At 55.5% G+C, this 17,098-nt stretch overlaps 6 protein-coding genes and 1 non-coding gene across 7 annotated transcripts; 4 read left to right on the plus strand and 3 right to left on the minus strand.

Annotated features, from left to right (window-relative positions):
• Positions 1–355: 355 nt before the first annotated feature.
• ACO1O0_005101 (alpha/beta hydrolase) lies at positions 356–1,293 on the plus strand (the record flags this gene model as incomplete). The annotated part of the gene is made up of 2 exons (XM_083194528.1): positions 356–360; positions 585–1,293. 2 exons carry the CDS (start codon positions 356–358, stop codon positions 1,291–1,293), a joined length of 714 nt encoding a protein of 237 aa, XP_083049441.1.
• A 139-nt stretch (positions 1,294–1,432) lies between these two features.
• Positions 1,433–2,329, minus strand: ACO1O0_005102 (S-adenosyl-L-methionine-dependent methyltransferase; the record flags this gene model as incomplete). Its single annotated transcript, XM_083194529.1, has 2 exons — positions 1,433–1,608; positions 1,672–2,329. 2 exons carry the CDS (start codon positions 2,327–2,329, stop codon positions 1,433–1,435), a joined length of 834 nt encoding a protein of 277 aa, XP_083049442.1.
• A 303-nt stretch (positions 2,330–2,632) lies between these two features.
• ACO1O0_005103 lies at positions 2,633–2,721 on the plus strand. The gene has a single exon. It is a non-coding gene; the product is annotated as a tRNA-Glu (tRNA).
• A 522-nt stretch (positions 2,722–3,243) lies between these two features.
• On the plus strand, positions 3,244–5,531 carry ATG7 (uncharacterized protein; the record flags this gene model as incomplete). The annotated part of the gene is made up of 4 exons (XM_083194530.1): positions 3,244–3,443; positions 3,514–3,622; positions 3,693–4,988; positions 5,058–5,531. The coding sequence occupies 4 exons, from the start codon at positions 3,244–3,246 to the stop codon at positions 5,529–5,531; spliced, it is 2,079 nt and encodes a 692-aa protein (XP_083049443.1).
• A 4,620-nt stretch (positions 5,532–10,151) lies between these two features.
• On the minus strand, positions 10,152–10,992 carry GPI11 (mannose-ethanolamine phosphotransferase GPI11; the record flags this gene model as incomplete). Its single annotated transcript, XM_083194531.1, has 2 exons — positions 10,152–10,574; positions 10,654–10,992. The coding sequence occupies 2 exons, from the start codon at positions 10,990–10,992 to the stop codon at positions 10,152–10,154; spliced, it is 762 nt and encodes a 253-aa protein (XP_083049444.1).
• Positions 10,993–11,491: 499 nt separating this feature from the next.
• ACO1O0_005106 (transcription factor domain-containing protein) lies at positions 11,492–13,649 on the minus strand (the record flags this gene model as incomplete). The annotated part of the gene is made up of 3 exons (XM_083194532.1): positions 11,492–11,694; positions 11,760–13,509; positions 13,587–13,649. 3 exons carry the CDS (start codon positions 13,647–13,649, stop codon positions 11,492–11,494), a joined length of 2,016 nt encoding a protein of 671 aa, XP_083049445.1.
• A 1,209-nt stretch (positions 13,650–14,858) lies between these two features.
• On the plus strand, positions 14,859–16,867 carry ACO1O0_005107 (uncharacterized protein; the record flags this gene model as incomplete). The annotated part of the gene is made up of 7 exons (XM_083194533.1): positions 14,859–15,169; positions 15,245–15,299; positions 15,450–15,509; positions 15,565–15,669; positions 15,723–16,115; positions 16,170–16,448; positions 16,523–16,867. The coding sequence occupies 7 exons, from the start codon at positions 14,859–14,861 to the stop codon at positions 16,865–16,867; spliced, it is 1,548 nt and encodes a 515-aa protein (XP_083049446.1).
• Positions 16,868–17,098: the final 231 nt, after the last annotated feature.

Consider the following 17,098-nt stretch of genomic DNA (forward strand, 5'->3'; position numbering starts at 1 on the left):
AACTGGCGGATTCGAAGGTACATGTCGCTTATACGCAGTAGTTTATCCAGTAGGCATACCGGAAACGCAGCAGGACCCCCGCATCATGCACGCCGGCACAGAGACGGAGGACCCCTCGGACAAATCCAATACGAACCGGAAGCACTAGACCACATGAGGCCATGCCTATGCCGGCTAAACATGCCGTCTTGTCGCCTTGTGACCGCGTAGAAGACACGCTGCAAAATTACGTCGACATTGTTTGTGCAACGTGCCAAAACCCCGCCATTGAGTGGTCAATGCTACCTACCCAGAGTTGGACGGCCAGACATCCTGTACAAGTATAAGAGCGGTGCTGGGCCACATCATACGCAACATGGGGTGAGTGATAAAATAACGGATGATTTACCGCCTTCCAATTGCTTCTTGAAGCTCCCAGTGCATTATGAGACTCCTTACAGCAGCCGTGTCTTTCCTCCTGGTGCCCTTCGGAGCAGCCCTGCCGGCCCAAGACAAGCACAACGATCAGAAATGGTCTGGAACAGATTGCTTTCCATACATGTGACATCTTCAACGCTGTTTCATCATGGCTAACCGTCTTCCAGGCTTGATGAGACCAAGCTCACCTACTACCCCGCCCCGGTTCCCAATGGCCAGGGAGTCGGCGTGCTCGTCGTCCCTGGAGGAGGTTACGCCTACGTCTCTCTCGACTACGAGGGCGCCAACACGACAGCGTATCTAAATGATCATGGGTACGACGCATGGGTCCTTAACTACTCTACGTCCGACACGGCCCCCACGCCCCTCTACCCCGTGCCTCTCGACGAGGCTCTGGCCGCCGTGCGTGAAATTCGCTCCCAGAAGCACAACCACAAGCAACCGCTCCACAAGCTCGGCATCTGGGGATTTTCTGCAGGTGGTCACCTTGCTGCCATGACCGTCACCAACCCTGAAGCTGATCTCGACTTTGGCATCCTCTCGTACCCGGTTATCACCATGGACCCGGAGTTTGCCCACCCGGGCTCGCGTACCAACCTCATCGGCGACGACGCGTCCCCCGAGCTGCAGCACAAGACGTCGGCCGAGAATGCCGTCACGGCGCTGACCCCGCCCATATTCCTGTTCCATACTGCCAACGATGCCACCGTCCCTGTCGAGAACGCTCTCCTATTCTCCAAGGCCATGGCTGCCCACGACAGGCCCTTCCAGTCTCTCATCCTCCCAGACGGGCACCACGGCCTAGCGTTGGCTTTGGACGACCCTGTGCGAAACTGGACACCAGAGCTGGAACGGTGGATGAAGTACTCCATCTAGGTCACCTATTCGGGGAGGATATTAGGCACGGATTGCCCCCAGGGTTGGGGGTTGCCCACTTGGACCCTCGGACTGGAGGACCAATTGTGATGCTGGCGGCCTGTGTTTGATTCTTTTCATTAGTATATAAATTTGAGGTCTACATTTTGCTCACAATGACTTGGCCGTTCATAATTCCAAGCATGGCATCATCGGCCTCAATCCAATCCCCCCAGGCTGCTACCATGTCATCCAACTCCTTCTCGGTATTGAAACCCATTTCCAACCCCTGTGTGCGCATATTCCCCCTGCGCACTCTTTCCATCATGGAATTTCCTGCATTAAAAAATAGTTAGCCATTGGACAACTCGATGAGGGGGGAAAAAGAGCACAATATACCCCAGGCCTTCTTGTCCTCGTACTGGCTGAAGCACCACGTCCCCATGCTGGCCTCAATATCGGCACGAGGCACCCCAGCTTCCAGGACCCAGCCAACGAGCTTGCGGCCACCTCGGTCCTGACCGCCGTTGGCCACCATGGTCTTGACGTTCAGCTCGTGGAACTGCAGCAGCGGCTTCAGGTCCGGCCAGATGCACCACATGCGCATGTCGCTCTCCCGTAGCGCTACGATGCCGCCGGGCCTCGTCACCCGGAGCATCTCGCGGATGGCCACGGTGGGCACGTCGAGGTGGCAGAGGACCTGGTGCGCGTGGGTGACGTCGAAGGAGGCGTCCGGGAAGGGTAGCTCGAAGACGCTGGCCTTCTGGAAGGTGATGTTCCTGACGCCCTTGGACTCGGCGTGCTGCCTGGCCTGCTCCAGGATCTCGTCCGAGATGTCCGTCGCCGTGAGGTGGCCCTCGGGCATGTACTTTGCGAACGAGGCGGTGATCGTGCCGGAGCCAGCGCCCACGTCGAGCAGCCTTAGGTGGGGATTCGCCTCCGCCATGGACTTGAGCTTGGGGATCAGATACTCGGTGCTGTTCTCTGCCGTGCGCCACTCATGGTGCTTGACCTGGGAGGCTTTGTGGCCTGGGCCGTAGGTGCTATGGCTTGCCATTTGTTAAAGTTGTATAGGTATTGAAGATGGTTAGTGGGGTGTGTGGTTATGCATCTGGTGGTCGTGTATATCCGAGGCGAATAAGACAGAGATGAGAAATGACTTATCGTCGAAAACGGCTAAGGGTGTGACAGCTCCCACTAGGATTATCAGATACCCCACGCTTCAAATGTATACCCCGCGGGACCTATACTCCGTCAAGGTTCTACTGATCGTCCGGCTGCTCTCCACGATGACGTTCAATGGCCCACCCTTTGCAAAAATGACCTACATCTAGGCAAAGTAAACCCCTCATTCCAACAATCCGGTATGGTGTAGTGGCCAACATTTGACGCTCTCAATCTCCTTTGAGTTGTACCGTCAAGCCCTGGGTTCGATTCCCAGTACCGGAGTTTGTTTTTTTTTTGCTTTTTTTTGTTCCATGATTTTAGGTTATTGCGAAATGTACATGCATTCGCAGTGTTCGAATAATATATTTCTTTTTGACTTACCTCACCTACGATGGACTAGTGGAAGCCTTTTTGAGAGGATTAATCTGGCCGAACGCAGTCGTTCAACCTGGAGACCCCGCGGCGGGGTAGCTCTCCCTGGAGGCTCAGCCCAGCGCCCTCTAGCTGCATGTAGGCAACCGTCATCACGAGCTCACTAAACTGTCGCACCTTCACGCATCCTCCAGTCAGCTGACAGATATCACCCGCGCCGCCAGATTACTCTATAATCACGAGCATTTTCCCAACCTTGTAGCGCTCCGAGAATCGTCACCGTCGTTAATAACCCACCTCATTGCCTTGGGACCACGTTTTCAGGAGGGGACTTGCCAAGGCTTGAAAGCACGCGCCCCCTCCATCTCGATTCTCGAGTTCCCGACGACAAAGATCCTGCGCGAAATCGATCCGCGATACCAACCCACAACCATGGCGACGCCGCTGCAGTTCGCGACCTTCACGTCCGAGATCGAGCTGCCCTTCTACTCAGCCCTGTTCGCATCGAAGCTCGACTATGACAAGCTCGACGACTCGGCGCGCGGTGTCTTGGGGCTATACGAGCCTAGGCTCCAGGAACCGGACTCGAGCTGCAGGATGCAGATTCTGGGCAACGCCCTAACTAGCCAAGAGTGAGTTTCTTAGTTGCGAGACGTAATGGTGGCTGTGGATAGAGAGGCGGGTCAGCTAATAGGAGCGTAGTGCGCCTCTGGGAACGATTCGCGCCGAGGGCATCATCAAGAACGTCAACACGCTCGACGGCTTCCGGAATACAGATAAGTCAGCCATGATCAAGACGGCCGGAAGACAGGTATTACACCAAACAAAACAAAAAAAAGCCCGTGAAGCTGGGCGTGCCGTGATGCTGACACGCGCCTTAGATTTGGGACGCCATCAACGACGGGAGCATCTACTCGGTCCCCTCCCTGCTCTCCTCCTTTGTCATCCTCTCGTACGCCGACCTCAAGAAATACAAGTTCACATACTGGTTCGCCTTCCCCGCGCTGCACTCGGACCCGCCCTGGAGGCGATCGGGCCCGGCGGAGCGCCTCACGGGCGACGAGAGCACCGCACTCGTCGATAGGGTCGGCACGTGGCGGTACAGCGTCGACGGGCGCGAGCACGGCTTCTTCCTCGCCAAGAAGGTCCGCGGCCAGGAGCCCGACGCTGAGGACAGCGACGCCGCGCACAAGCTGCCGTACCGGTGGGAGGTGGCGTCGCTGCGCCAGTTCGAGGAGGGCTTCTTCAACGAGACGCCCGAGGAGGACCGGTACGTGGCGTTTGTGGACCCGTCGACCTACGCCGAGGGGCCCGGGTGGCCGCTGCGGAACCTGCTGGTCCTCATACGCCACCGGTTCCGCCTGAACAAGGTCAAGATTCTGTGCTACAGGGACATGTGGTCACGGAGGCACGAGGCGCGCAGCCTGATCCTCCCGCTCGAGATGGACCCCGTGGACAAGATGGAGCTGGCCGACATGCCCAAGGTGACTGGCTGGGAGCGGTCGCGGAACGGCAAGCTGCAGGCGCAGCAGGCGAACCTCGGCGAGTACATGGACCCGGCGCGGCTGGCCGACTCGTCCGTCGACCTGAACCTCAAGCTCATGAAGTGGCGGCTCGCGCCGGACCTGGACCTGGACCTCATCAAGAACACAAAGTGCCTGCTCCTCGGGGCGGGCACCCTGGGCGGCTATGTCTCGAGGAACCTCCTGGGCTGGGGCGTGCGCAAGGTGACGTTTGTGGACTATGGCAGGGTGTCGTACTCGAACCCCGTGCGCCAGCCGCTCTTCGAGTTTGATGACTGCGTGGACGGCGGCAAGCCCAAGGCGGCGCAGGCGGCGCAGATGCTCAAGCGGATATACCCGGGCGTGGACAGCCAAGGTCACTCGTTATCGGTGCCCATGCTGGGGCACCCATTCACGGACGAGGGGCGGACCAAGGGGGACTTTGAGAAGCTCCAGTCGCTGATTCAGGAACATGATGTCATCTTCCTCCTCATGGACACACGGGAGTCACGGTGGCTTCCCACCGTCATGGGCAAGGCGGCTGGCAAGATTGTCATGAATGCGGCTCTGGGGTTTGACTCGTATGTAGTCATGCGCCACGGATCCGAGAACAGTGGCGACGGCGCAGCCTCGCTTGGCTGCTACTTCTGCAACGACGTTGTCGCACCGGCTGATGTAAGTATCCTGAATACTCTCAACCCCCACCACCCCTTTTTGTCCGTCCGTGGCTGACTTGTGCTGTAGTCGATGAAAGATCAAACACTTGACCAGCAGTGCACCGTCACTCGTCCCGGCGTCGCCGCCATCGCCTCGGCACTCCTCGTCGAGATGCTGACAAGCCTCCTGCAGCACCCCAAGGGCAACGACGCACCCGCCCCCCAGCCCACCCCCGGGACCACCCCCGAGCGGGACCCGCCGGGCCACCCCCTCGGACTCGTGCCGCACCAGATCCGCGGCTACGTATCGACGTTCCAGAACATGGTCATCCGGGGCCAGTCGTACGACTGCTGCAGCGCGTGCAGCCCCAGGGTCCTCGGGGCGTACCGGAGCGATGGCTGGGGATTCGTGAAGCGCGCGCTCCAGGAGAAGGACTACGTCGCCGAGCTGTCCGGCCTGGCCGAGGTGCAGCGGCGGGCGGAGGAGATGGCCAACGCGGTGGACTGGGAGGAGGAGGACGACGAGCTGGCGGCGGACGAGGGCGAGGGGGAGTTGCTGTAGGCTAGCCAGCCGGCTCTGTGTATACGGGAACGTAGTTGACTACTCTAGATTTGTTGGTTGGAGTACATGGCATCGGGAATGGTGTTTGGGGTATTGCGGATTTGTTCGCTATGACATTCCTACCTCTGGATCAGGCGGACGGGATTACACTTGTGCTTGTTTGGCTTCTGACGATAGATGACAATTGGTACTTCACACTGGTATTTCCATTGCAATTACGTGCAACTAAAATCGCAATTCACTCGCAGGTATTGATATGAGCAGAAAATCTGGCGATTGTAGGTTGAATGATGTAACCGGGTTATTGATGGGGTATCGAATTAGTAGTAACTAGACAATCCCGGCTTGCCGCGCCTTTCCCATCCACCAACCAGGCTGAACAAAGGGAATGAATAACCGGCAAAAATAAATGCAGAAAGTACCCAGCAAATGCTATGCATGAGCCATAATAGTAGTAAAAAAAAAAAAAAGGCCGGCCGTGTCAGGAGTAGGTGTCGTGCGTCGTCTTAGGTGTCAACCCAAGTAGAAAGTCGGGAGAGCAAGGGAAGAAAAAAAAAGGTTTCGTCGCCTAGTCGTGATGTGCCATCACTGGCACGCATTTCGTCGGTCGGTCATAATCTTCTTTTTTTGGTCTTCTCTCCTCACCATGACGGTTGGTTGTCAAGGTTTGCGTAGGACGAGTCTAGTACTTAAAGATGATGTACAACGCGTGGATCAGACCGGGGATGAAACCTACACGGGGGGTTCGTCAGTGACCCAGTACGTTGCATTGAGGTGAGACATCCTCGGCGCCTACTTGTGTAGGGAGAGAGAGAAGGGGGCGGGGGAGAGGGGGGAGGAACGTACCCAGAATGGTCAGCGGGATGTTGATGAGGAGATCGACACCACAGCCGCGCTCGAGGAAGACACCCAGAGGCGGGAGGATGATGGCGAAGATGATCTTGCAAACGTCGCTGCGAATTTCCAAACGTTAGCTTGTCTGTCTGGCGTGCCTGGGGAGGCGCCGCTCCGTGGGCGTCCGGGGTTGCGCGGATCGCCCGGAGAAGCGCTGGGCTGGCTGGGAAGGAAGGCTTACGAGGCGGTGAAAGCCATGTTAGCGGTAGTAGGCAGAGTCTGTAGTATATGCAATTGCTTGTGGTCTGACTGAAGGTGGTTCGCAGGGATGAATCAGCGTCGGTTGTGAGTTGTAAGTTGCAAGCAGGAGGAAGCGATGGGAGAAGTTGGAAGGCAAGAGGTAGGCAGGTATCTTTATATAAGTGCGGGTAAGATCAAGTCACGGAATGGTCTGGCCCCCGTAGCGCGATGCGCCCAAGCAGGGAACAATTATCTTGGAAGCCCACCTCATCCATATGTCACCCTATCCCGCCATGCAGGTCGCATAAGGTACCTTGGTCGGTAATGCGTAAGGTGAGCTGGCCACCGCTGCGCATCACTGATCATAGGTCGCTCTCCAGGGCAGCCAAGCCGCTATAAGCCGGCTGCACATGCGTCATCGACTCGCTACGAGCTTGGCAAGCCACAGCTGGGTCGCACCTTGACCCACTGAACGCGTACCTCTTTTCCACAAGGCGATGATCTGTTCGCTTGAATTTTTTTCCCTCTCTGTGCGAATCCCATGATCTCTCAAGAATGCGTTTTGTGTGAGGCTCAGTCAGGGGCTGAAGTTGTAATTGCAATTATAGGAAATAGATCGCGATCATCTAGTACTCATACCGTCGTTGGGCCCGCTGATCAGATGGTCCTGGGCGGCAGTTAAACTTGGCGGCCGTCATACGTCATCCTTTGCCAGCCACCCAGCCCTGCCCGCCGTTCCGGGGAATGCGCCACATCGAGGTCATGCGCCACAATCCTGGAACCAATCACGGCAGTTCCGAACCATATGTACATGACGTGACGCGGCTTGTCTCTCCATACTCCGAAGGACTTGGCCAAGCATTCTCGGTGTCAAAATATTATTCTATAATTAGGTAACATTATTCGTTGCGTAATATTTTTATACGCGTGGTAATTACTGACGGAAATTAAGGGGCTATAAATGATAGACGTGAAGTGGGAAAAAACAAGAGTCAGGGCTGTATCAGCCTGCGAACATAATGATGAAGCTTACGCTTAGACGATGTGTCCAAGACTGTGTGAGATTCTTCCCATTGGATTTACCATAACCCTTCCTCACAAATCCCAGGTATTTTACCACTAATTACTAAAGACCCACTATGGTTCTTATGATATTGGTACAGTTGTGCCGCATTGGCGTTTGAAAGCTTGGCGTAGCCTCGTGTCATATTTTACAATGCTCGGATTAACTTAATGTAAAATAGGGATTATTATATATTCCTTTCTTTCATTGGTAAATGAATAACTTTCCTATAAAACCTAGGTAATTATTGAAATTTGTTGCTAACGGTGTGACGATTAATAGTCTCGACTCCGGGGTAGGTAGATGGGGCGCCTTGCCGTTTTATCGACGAGACCTGACTTGGGAAGACGGCCGACTTTCTTAGGGGCGTCTTGAAACCTTTGTCCAAATATTTTGTGATTCTCGAGAAACCATTGAGGGCGATTGGGCCGATTTTAATTCCAGCAGTTCGGACTGGTCAATGCGGGAGTCCTCCAAGTTAACCTAGCTGCCTGAAAACTGCCTGCTGCAATTTCAATTGTAGTTTCGTCTCCCAATGTGCAGAATATGGGCATAAGGTCGGGGCTGTGCAGTTTGCAACCTCACTTTGGTGATGTTGGTGCGGGGATATGAACATATATTTACTGTAACGAGACCCCCGCCAGCTTACAGTGCTCCGAGTCTCTCCCATAACCGATCGAACCTGTTGCTTTTGTCTGATACACAATGTCGACACTTCCCGGGCCATCTCGCTCACTTGTGAGGGGCCCTCCCACTGCTGATGCAGCAGGGCGGCTAGGCCAGGAAGAGGCTGACCGCCGGATACTGCGCGCATTACAGAGTGCCCTTTCCCCGACGAAATTGACATTTGCCTTTGGGATTCTGACTCAGTTCTATATTACCCCTCAAAGTCTCCCTTTGCATAATAGCTCTAGGGCACTGCCACCTACAAATGCCTCCAGTCATCGGAGAGCTGAGAGAGTTGGAGGGCCAGCGAGTAGGATTGGAATTACACCACAATCTGAAGCCTCTCAGCCTACGGAACAAGATGGACAGAACTTGCGAACAAGTGACTCCGAATCTGATTTCTCAGTAATCTTTGGGATCAGGGACTTTAGGGAGGTTGAAAGCAACGAGCGCAAAGAAGAACTCCTTGACATCCTTAGTCCGCTGGATCCGCAAAGCGATAACTTCAAGTCATCCACTATTCTCTTATGCTGGGGAGAAGCAAAAAATTGCTGCGTCATTCCTGCAAAGATCCCCCACGATGCAGATGAGGAACAACAATGGCAGCATATCCAGGACACCTGGTATTCCCACAGGGGAGAGTGGCGGAGACGAATGCTACCGTTCTTTGGGGTGAAACAAATAGATTTGACAAAGGTATGGATGTCATGAGAGAATCACCATCTTGATGAAAACTAACATACGAGAAAAAATATCACTTGTCGGACAGACCCGGGGGAATTCTTGTCGAGGTATGAGAGACAACGCCGAGTTTGTGGGAGTATACGTCAAGGAGGATCATGAGAGCAAGGTACGACACTTGAAGCAGGAAATCGCCAATTATATATCGCAACCAGAACCCTGCGATTATAACTCTAACACTGGGCATGTAGATTGCAATTGGGGATGCGCAGGAGATATCGAGGGAATAAGATGTTCTGAAACGGACCTTTGGGCGAACAGAAGAGAACTATCAAAGATGGAGAGTCGTTTCCCTCTATCCCTGGCCTTCAGAGAGCCGTCTCTTGCAAAAAAGAATGGGCTCCTCGAAAAAGATATGTTTTACAACCACCTGTAAGTATCCTTCTATCAAAAGGCCCCGTGAAGTTGCTATGCTGACAGATAAGACGGATCTTGCGGCTTGTACGGAAGTGGCATCTCCCTACGCTTCGCGAGCTGGAGTTCCAGGGCCTGGTCGTCGAGGAGGGCTGGCTTCTACCGCGCTGCAGTGATGGCATACTACTTCTTGGCATGGTTGTCTCTGTTGCTCTTCTGGGGAAAATTGCCTTTGGTGGTTGGGACGCCGCCTGGGGAGCTGCAGCCTGCCTTGTCCATGTTACAACGATCATCTTTCACTCCCATGCTAGAGCTGCTTAGTTTTGGGTCGTGGTTTTGAATTATGGAAAAGTTTCTTTGCTTTGGATAGGGTTATTATAGCTAGCAGGCTCATGAGATCAAAGCTGGTGACAGGAGACATATATGTAAAGAGCCACACCTGTGTGAGGTTTCCGGCGTCGGTTTTAGACTCCTTCCTCTAGTAAGACTGCGCAGCTCTGCGTCTTCGCGTCCTTCCCTAATCTGCACCTGCGCCGTTCTAATGGGACGATTCCATGCCCCCGCCCCGATAGATCCCAAGTTTTCCCAAGCCTCGCATTACGTTCTCGTCAACCGGGCTGAAATACAATATCGTACAGCACCCTCCATCGCCATTGTATACCCAGCCATTGGTGTCGAATTCAAACCAAAGGGGCCTCCCCAATTTCGTTTTTATCATCATCTCACTCTGTCGCCTCTTTGGCCCCCGCGCTGCCCAGGGTCTTCCCATAGAAGACAGTCCCCAAGCCCTTGCTCCCAAGCACGTAACCCATGTACAGCCCCACGACGATGGTGACGGGCCACTTCTGCCACTCGCGGTCCCAGTCGAGGGGGATGGGCACGGCGCCGAGCCAGGCCCCCAGGACGGCGCCCAGGGCGCCGCCAAAGACCTCGTCGAGGGGCGCGTAGGCGCCCGCGATGGCTAGCATGGCCTGGGCGTCGACGCCGCGCGAGTAGAAGACGGGGAAGACGGCGAGGACAGCCAGGTGCGCGGCGCAGAGGAAGGTGTGCGGCGCGTGGTCGAGGAAGGGCGCGCCGAAGAGGACGAAGAGGAGGTGCAGGGGCAGCGTGGCGATGGTGGTCAGCAGGAGGGATATAATCGTGGTCTAGAGAGAGGACAATAAGGGTCAGGAGATGGGGCGCCTTTTGAGTGATTGCTTGGGGGGTTCGAAAGGGGGCACTTACGCCGACGACGTTGCGTGCGGATGCATCTTGCTTCCTCCGCTCGCCAGGACGAGGCTTTCGCGACGACTTGGCCTGCTGCGACCCGGCGACGGGGAGGCAGGAAATGGCGTAGACGATCTGAATAGCGGCCACGAGGGGGAGGGCAGTCCGCAGCGTCGAGACGGGGTCCTCGATGAGGGCGGGTAGGCGGATGAAGCAGCCGGCGAGAAGTACGGCGGGACGACCGAGGGAGATGGCCTTGGACACAGGCGTGTCGAAGATGGCGACAGGAGGCAGGGAGGATTTAGGCTTGTGGTCAGCGACCGGGCCCGATTGGCCCTTTGGCGTAGCCGAGGACATGGTGAGGAAATGTGGTCCTGGCACGCAATCCCTCGCAGCTTGGGATGCTGATTGAAGGTGGAGGATGGCCAGGTCAGCACGAGCTTTGGCATCTCCAACTGCCAGCAATTTGCAGGTCACGTGCCGGTGACCAAAGCGACTCCACCATTCCTCTAGACATAGCAGCTTGTCATCACAAACTTAAATAAACAAAGTTGGGGAAAGAGGATATGGCGCATTAAGCTAATGTGGATTTATGGCCATTGGAATTCATGCATTCATTTCATTAACTCCAGGGTGGTGGCTCGCCATCAGTTGCGCCCGTTCCACACCGGCGATGCTCCGGCCCCGGATCTCCAGAGTCCGAGTCCGTGTCTCGGGTCTCCACACCGAGTGCAGCACCGACCCCCGTCGCGGGATCTGCATGTCGCCAGAAGTCTTCTCAAGAAAGCTGTATGAATAAGAAGGCCTCGATCTTATTCAAATCGTCTCTGTAGATCTTAGGGTCTCCGCACTCTCCTTACAGCGCCATGGGCGGCTCGTCAAAGTCGAATGGCATAGCCATCAGCCCAAACAGCGGGTCCGAGGGCAGTTCCAAGTCCGTCCCGGGCCTCCACCCGCTCCTTGCAACGCCCGCATCGCCCTCACCCCCACTCGGGAACAGGTTGAGGATACTGTCCATGTCAAAGTTGGGAATAGTCTGGTCGACAATTGGCGTGGCATCTGTAGGGTGTGTGTATAAATCTTCTGGTCACATTGGAGCGACGGAAGAAAAGAGCGCTACTCACCTGTATTTAGGTCTAATTTATTCACTTCAATTAGACGTCGAATGATGCTTGCTGGTTTAGCTACTCCGGGATTGGCGAGGCACAGCTCGTCTAGGCAGTTTAGACTAGCTATTAAGAGCGACGAATGCTCCTCCTGGTGGTCCTGAGAGGCCGCATTTCGCACATGGACTGTGCAGGCGACGTAGATTGTGTATCCAAGCACATATGGCGCCGAGGCTAAGCTGAATGCCGTCTTATACGCCAGGGCAATGCTGGTGATACATCCCGCAGCCACCGTGCACCTCTCCCAGGAGCGGATGGGGGCGCCTGCCGAGCGCAGGTGCCCGTCCGAGATAAAGGGGCGGTGGGCAAGAATCATCAGTGAGTGGTAGAGATTGTGAAGAATCATGATATTGGGCGGTTGCTGTGATGGTATTGTGTCTGAAGTTGCCCACGGCTGAAAGTCCAACTCGGGAGACAAGTTGTCCTTCCATGTCTGGAGAGCATTGTCGACTTGCTGCAAACTGCTCTTTGCGTTGGAGAAGGTGGCCCCAACCACATAGAACCTATTGATTATGGTCGTCATAATCTTTGACAAGAGGCAAAGCTGCTGAAACGTTGACACGGAGTGAATCGGTACGGCCTGTTGCGTTCCAGTGATTGCTGACGGGGGAGCCCTCGTATCAGGGGGCGGAATGAACAGTTCCTTCTCCTCGTACAGATCCAGGAACTCATGAGACACCTGAGAGTCACGCAGATTTATAGCCACAGGACGACCGAGGTACAAACTCTGAAGTTTGTCGCACACAAAAGCTCCCCAGAACACCCGGCGACGTATCTCGACTTCTTCAGGGTTGTCTGTCGTCTCTTTTGGGTCCAAGTGGAGACCCAAGTCGTACACCATGCGTAGGGCATACCCTGTGTAGAGCCATCCCTTGGATGTCTCCCCGCGGGAGTTGAATGTAGACCCCAGGAGAAGCAGGCCAATAATGGTGGGGAGGCTTGGGCGCAGTAGTAGCGCTTCCTTTGCCAGTAGCTCGTCGCAACGACGGAAGAAGTGCCGCCCAGCAGTCATAGGGTCGCTGGGGTCATCGCGGGCCTCTGACATGGAGCTATACTTGGACGAGCATGCCATGATGGCATTGATCAAGAAGGGAGAGCAGTTCGGGCCGAAGCCGGCAAGGTCACGGGTTATGGCCGGCCTGTAGGTGAGGAGGAACGTGTGGTGCTGTCGCGCCCAGTGCAGGTTGAGAAGGCGGAGCGCCAGTTCAGTGGACACGCCATCGATATGAGGCAGACGGATAAGGCCATGTTCGGCCTGGCGCTGCAGGGCTGCGTTTGCAATCAGGCTGTTCTGCACATAATCTGTTGTCGCGGACCGGTGTGAGGGGGACTGCGGTCCCTCGCTCTTTGCTGGATTGTGCAAGGCAGAAGAAGGACCGAAGCTTCTCGTCTTGCCAGTGTCGTCAATGGAGATGAAGTGCGCAATGTCGACCTCGTCCTCAGAAGATGCCGAGGGAGTGCCAGGGCATCCGGTCGCGGGTCGGGCCGCCGTGCCAGGTTCGCTGACCGAAGCAGCAGCCGTAGCATTAGTATCAACTGTATCCGGGCCGTGGCCCCGCCCGATATATCCAGAGTCCGTTGGTGGACAGACTTCACCTCTGGAGTTGACCGCTGCAATAAGAAGCCGGTCACGGTCCGTATCGCTGCTCTTCCTCAGGGTGATTATGAAATCCTGCAGCGCTTCCTTCTCTTTCTGCAGAGCTGCAATCTGAGAAAAGGTTGGCCTGGCACGTAGATTAGACAACTTCGCAAGGGGCGTAGTATCCTTGCTCTTGCGTCACGTACCGGTTCCTCGGTGTTTCTATACGATAGATACACTCTCGCCCTTGGTTGGCGCAGGCAGAGCATTGTGGTCGAGCAGCGTTACACCGGACCTTCTTTGTCCGGCAAGCTGTGCAGGCTTTGGCCAACGATTTGGGGGGGCATTGTTGCTTTTGTTCTGCCTGACGTTGCCTCATTTTTGTGCACATGAGGTTGTATCCGTCAGATCAACGTACGATTCCCCAGATATCCGTATAGTCTCAGGCAGTAATGTCGGACGCTGACAGCCCGATCTGGTGAATAACCGACGAGTGAGAGATGCTCATGATGCTGTCGGTGTTGTAGATGCGGGGGTGGCAGGGGGGGTGTCATCGGAGACTCAAGCTCCGAGATGCCCTAGAAGCCCAAGGCCTAGTGGATCCCTACATGGTATTAAATAATGAAGGTCCCCGTGCTGCATGGCCTTCTTTAGAGTAATAAATCCTGAACGAGCTCTTCTCTTGTAACGAAAAATGGCCGAGGGAGACCAGCAAAACGCTGGCTCTTGTATCCTCCGGCAACCGCGGCTGAGCTTTTAGATAGATGGTAGACCAAATGACTCATCCAGCTCATGGCAGGTCTGTCTGTCTATACCCAGAAACAATTGAAGAAGAACAGAGATACGAAGTACGGATCTCAGCTCACCTGCTCGCCAACAGCAGAGGCATCACGATGCCCACGGCGAGAAGTCCGACAACTCGGGCGAGACAGGCAACTAGCCCGTTGGCACTACGGAGTAATAATAAACCAGCCATTATCCAAAATATGGGCCATGGGTTGCCTCGCACCCCGGCCCACCCCAACTGCCGTATACTAAGGTAGTATTGGCAGTGTCTCTACTCCGGAGTACTTGTACATGCAGTAGCTGTCCGGGGTAGATGGGGCCGGCATTGGACCGAATCCCCGCATCGCAACCTCCCCAGAGCTTGATCCCCGCAGGCAAAACCAATCATGAAGTTGCTGACCAGGTTGTCGAATTCAGCCATCGGCTTGCCCTCGGTGATAGGCCCTGGGGACGGCGGAGAACCCGGAGCGACGTCCTGCCGTCACAGATGATCACTCCTGGGGGGAGAATGAGGGGGAGGGTTGCACGGGGATTGGATGGGGTAATTGTAAACAGCCGTGGTGAATGAATAAAAGCAACGCCAGACCCGACTTCCTGGTTCGCTCGGCTCCGATCATATGCATGTTGGTGTCGCTTGTGAACCGTAAGGTAGCAACCCGTCCCGCAGCGAGAGCATTCCCCCATTCTTCAGCATGGCCGACGCCGACGACAAAGTTGCGGCCACCACCGCTCCATCCCCCCCTGCAGCCGACAATAAAGCTGCTTCTACGACTTCACCTCCTCCTGTGGTCGACGAGGAGATTGGGAAAGCCAACGCCCAAGATGACACGCTCCAGGATCCTGCCATGGCAGCCGCGAAGCAATGGGGACTGCAGCCGCCAGAGATCCTCCGCGCAATGTCGGGCGAGGAGCGCATGGCGCTCGAGAAGAAGCTGCGCCGAAAGATTGATCTTCGCATTCTGCCCATGATCATCGTCATGTACATCTTGAACTATATCGACCGGTAGGGAACACACAGCCACCGCCCCAGAGGGTAAGTTTCGCTGACAAGCGCAAGAAACAACATCGCTGCCGCCAGATTCGCTGGACTCGAGGACGATCTGAATATGGACGAAGAGGGAACCCAGTTCTCGGTAGGTGTCAAAGCAACACGGCCATGACTGAAGCTAACGCTGGATAATTAGACGGCCGTCAGCATTCTATTCGTCGGGTGAGTTGTACAGGAGGCGGGCGCTTCGAATGAACAAGGCTGCTCACCACTGCCCAGATACATCTTGATGCAGGTGCCCTCAAATCTTATCCTCAACAAGATTGGCAAGCCTGCCATCTATCTTCCCACCTCAGTAAGAGTCCCGAGTCGAAGGAGTCGTTCGCGCCTACTGACGAACTGGCTATTAGATGGTTATATGGGGAATCATTTCTGCAGCGACCGCCGCCTGCAACACAATCGGGGGACTCTACGCCGCTCGCTTTTTCCTCGGTTTCATCGAAGCGACCTACTTTGTAAGCTACTCACACCACGCGTGATACGGGAGTCCTGTTAACGTGAGAAAAAGCCCGGCTGCCTCTACTACCTTAGCTGCTGGTATACGAGACAGGAGCTGGGTGTCCGGACGACCTTCCTTTACTCGGGCTCTCTGCTCTCGGGTGCATTCTCCGGCCTCATCTCTGCTGGCATTACCGGAAACATGGACGGCGCTCGAGGCCTGAGGGCGTGGCGTTGGCTGTTCTTGATCGAAGGAGTCGTTACCGTCGCTGTGGCCGCGTCCGCCTTCTTCGTTCTCCCCAACTTCCCCCGTACCACGAGCTGGCTGACCGAGGAAGAGGCCGCTCTCGCCACCTGGAGACTCGAAGAGGATATTGGCCAAGACGACTGGACCAATAGTGAGGAGCAGACCATGTGGCACGGTTTCAAGCTGGCGCTCGAGGATACCAAGACATGGGTCCTGGTAAGTTTGCACCGCACATTCCTCGCCAGATGCTGGTTTCCTGATAGTCACTAGCTCGTCCTCCTGTTCGGCAACGTATCCGCCGCTTCAGTGACCAACTTCTTCCCAACCGTCGTCGGAACCTTGGGATACTCCAATGTCATCACGCTGCTGCTGACCACGCCGCCCTACGTCCTCGGGGTCATCACCACCTTTGCCAATGCCTGGCACGCAGACAGGACGGGCGAGCGCTTCTTCCACGTCGCGACGCCCCTATGCCTGGCCGTCGTCGTCTTCATCATTGCGGCAGCAACCACCAACACGGCTGCGCGATACGTGGCCATAATGTTCATGGTGGGTTTCCTCATATCCTCTGCCACGATAGCGCGGATGAACAACAAAGAAAAGCGCTGACTGTCTCATGCTAGATCTCCGGGCTGTACTCGGGCTACACCACCGCACTCGCGTGGGTCAGCAACACGCTCCCGCGCCCGCCCGCGAAACGCGCAGCCGCGCTGGGCTTCATCAACGCCATCTCCAACTGCGCGTCCATCTACGCCAGCTACCTGTACCCCAGCTCAGCCAAGCCGCGGTACACCGGCGCCTTCATCCACAACTGCGTCATGGCAGCGTTGGCCATCTCTGCAGCGTTCGTGCTACGGACGATGCTAGTCAAGCTGAACAGGAGGCTCGATAGGGGTGAGAGGGTCGAGGGCGCCATCAACGCGGCGCCGGGTGAGGCTGTCGAGCATGGGTTCCGGTTCAAGCTGTGAGGGCAGCCCGGATGGTAGATGCAAGATCAACTCAAAACAAAGTATACAATAAAGCATTGACCGACTAAAATGCAATTCTATAGCAATCATCACAGTCTAGACCCAGGAGTGAAAACGGTGGATTGGGTGGTGTGAAGGTGAGGATGATGACCGGGGAGAGTTGCGTACAGTGTGTGGATGCCTCCCCAATCCCCAACTAACACAGTGTATATGGCCTGTAATAATCACGTG

Source organism: Amphichorda felina (assembly GCF_050947745.1).
Source record: "Amphichorda felina strain 45539 chromosome Unknown scaffold_5, whole genome shotgun sequence".
NCBI classification, from domain to species: Eukaryota; Fungi; Ascomycota; class Sordariomycetes; order Hypocreales; family Bionectriaceae; genus Amphichorda; species Amphichorda felina.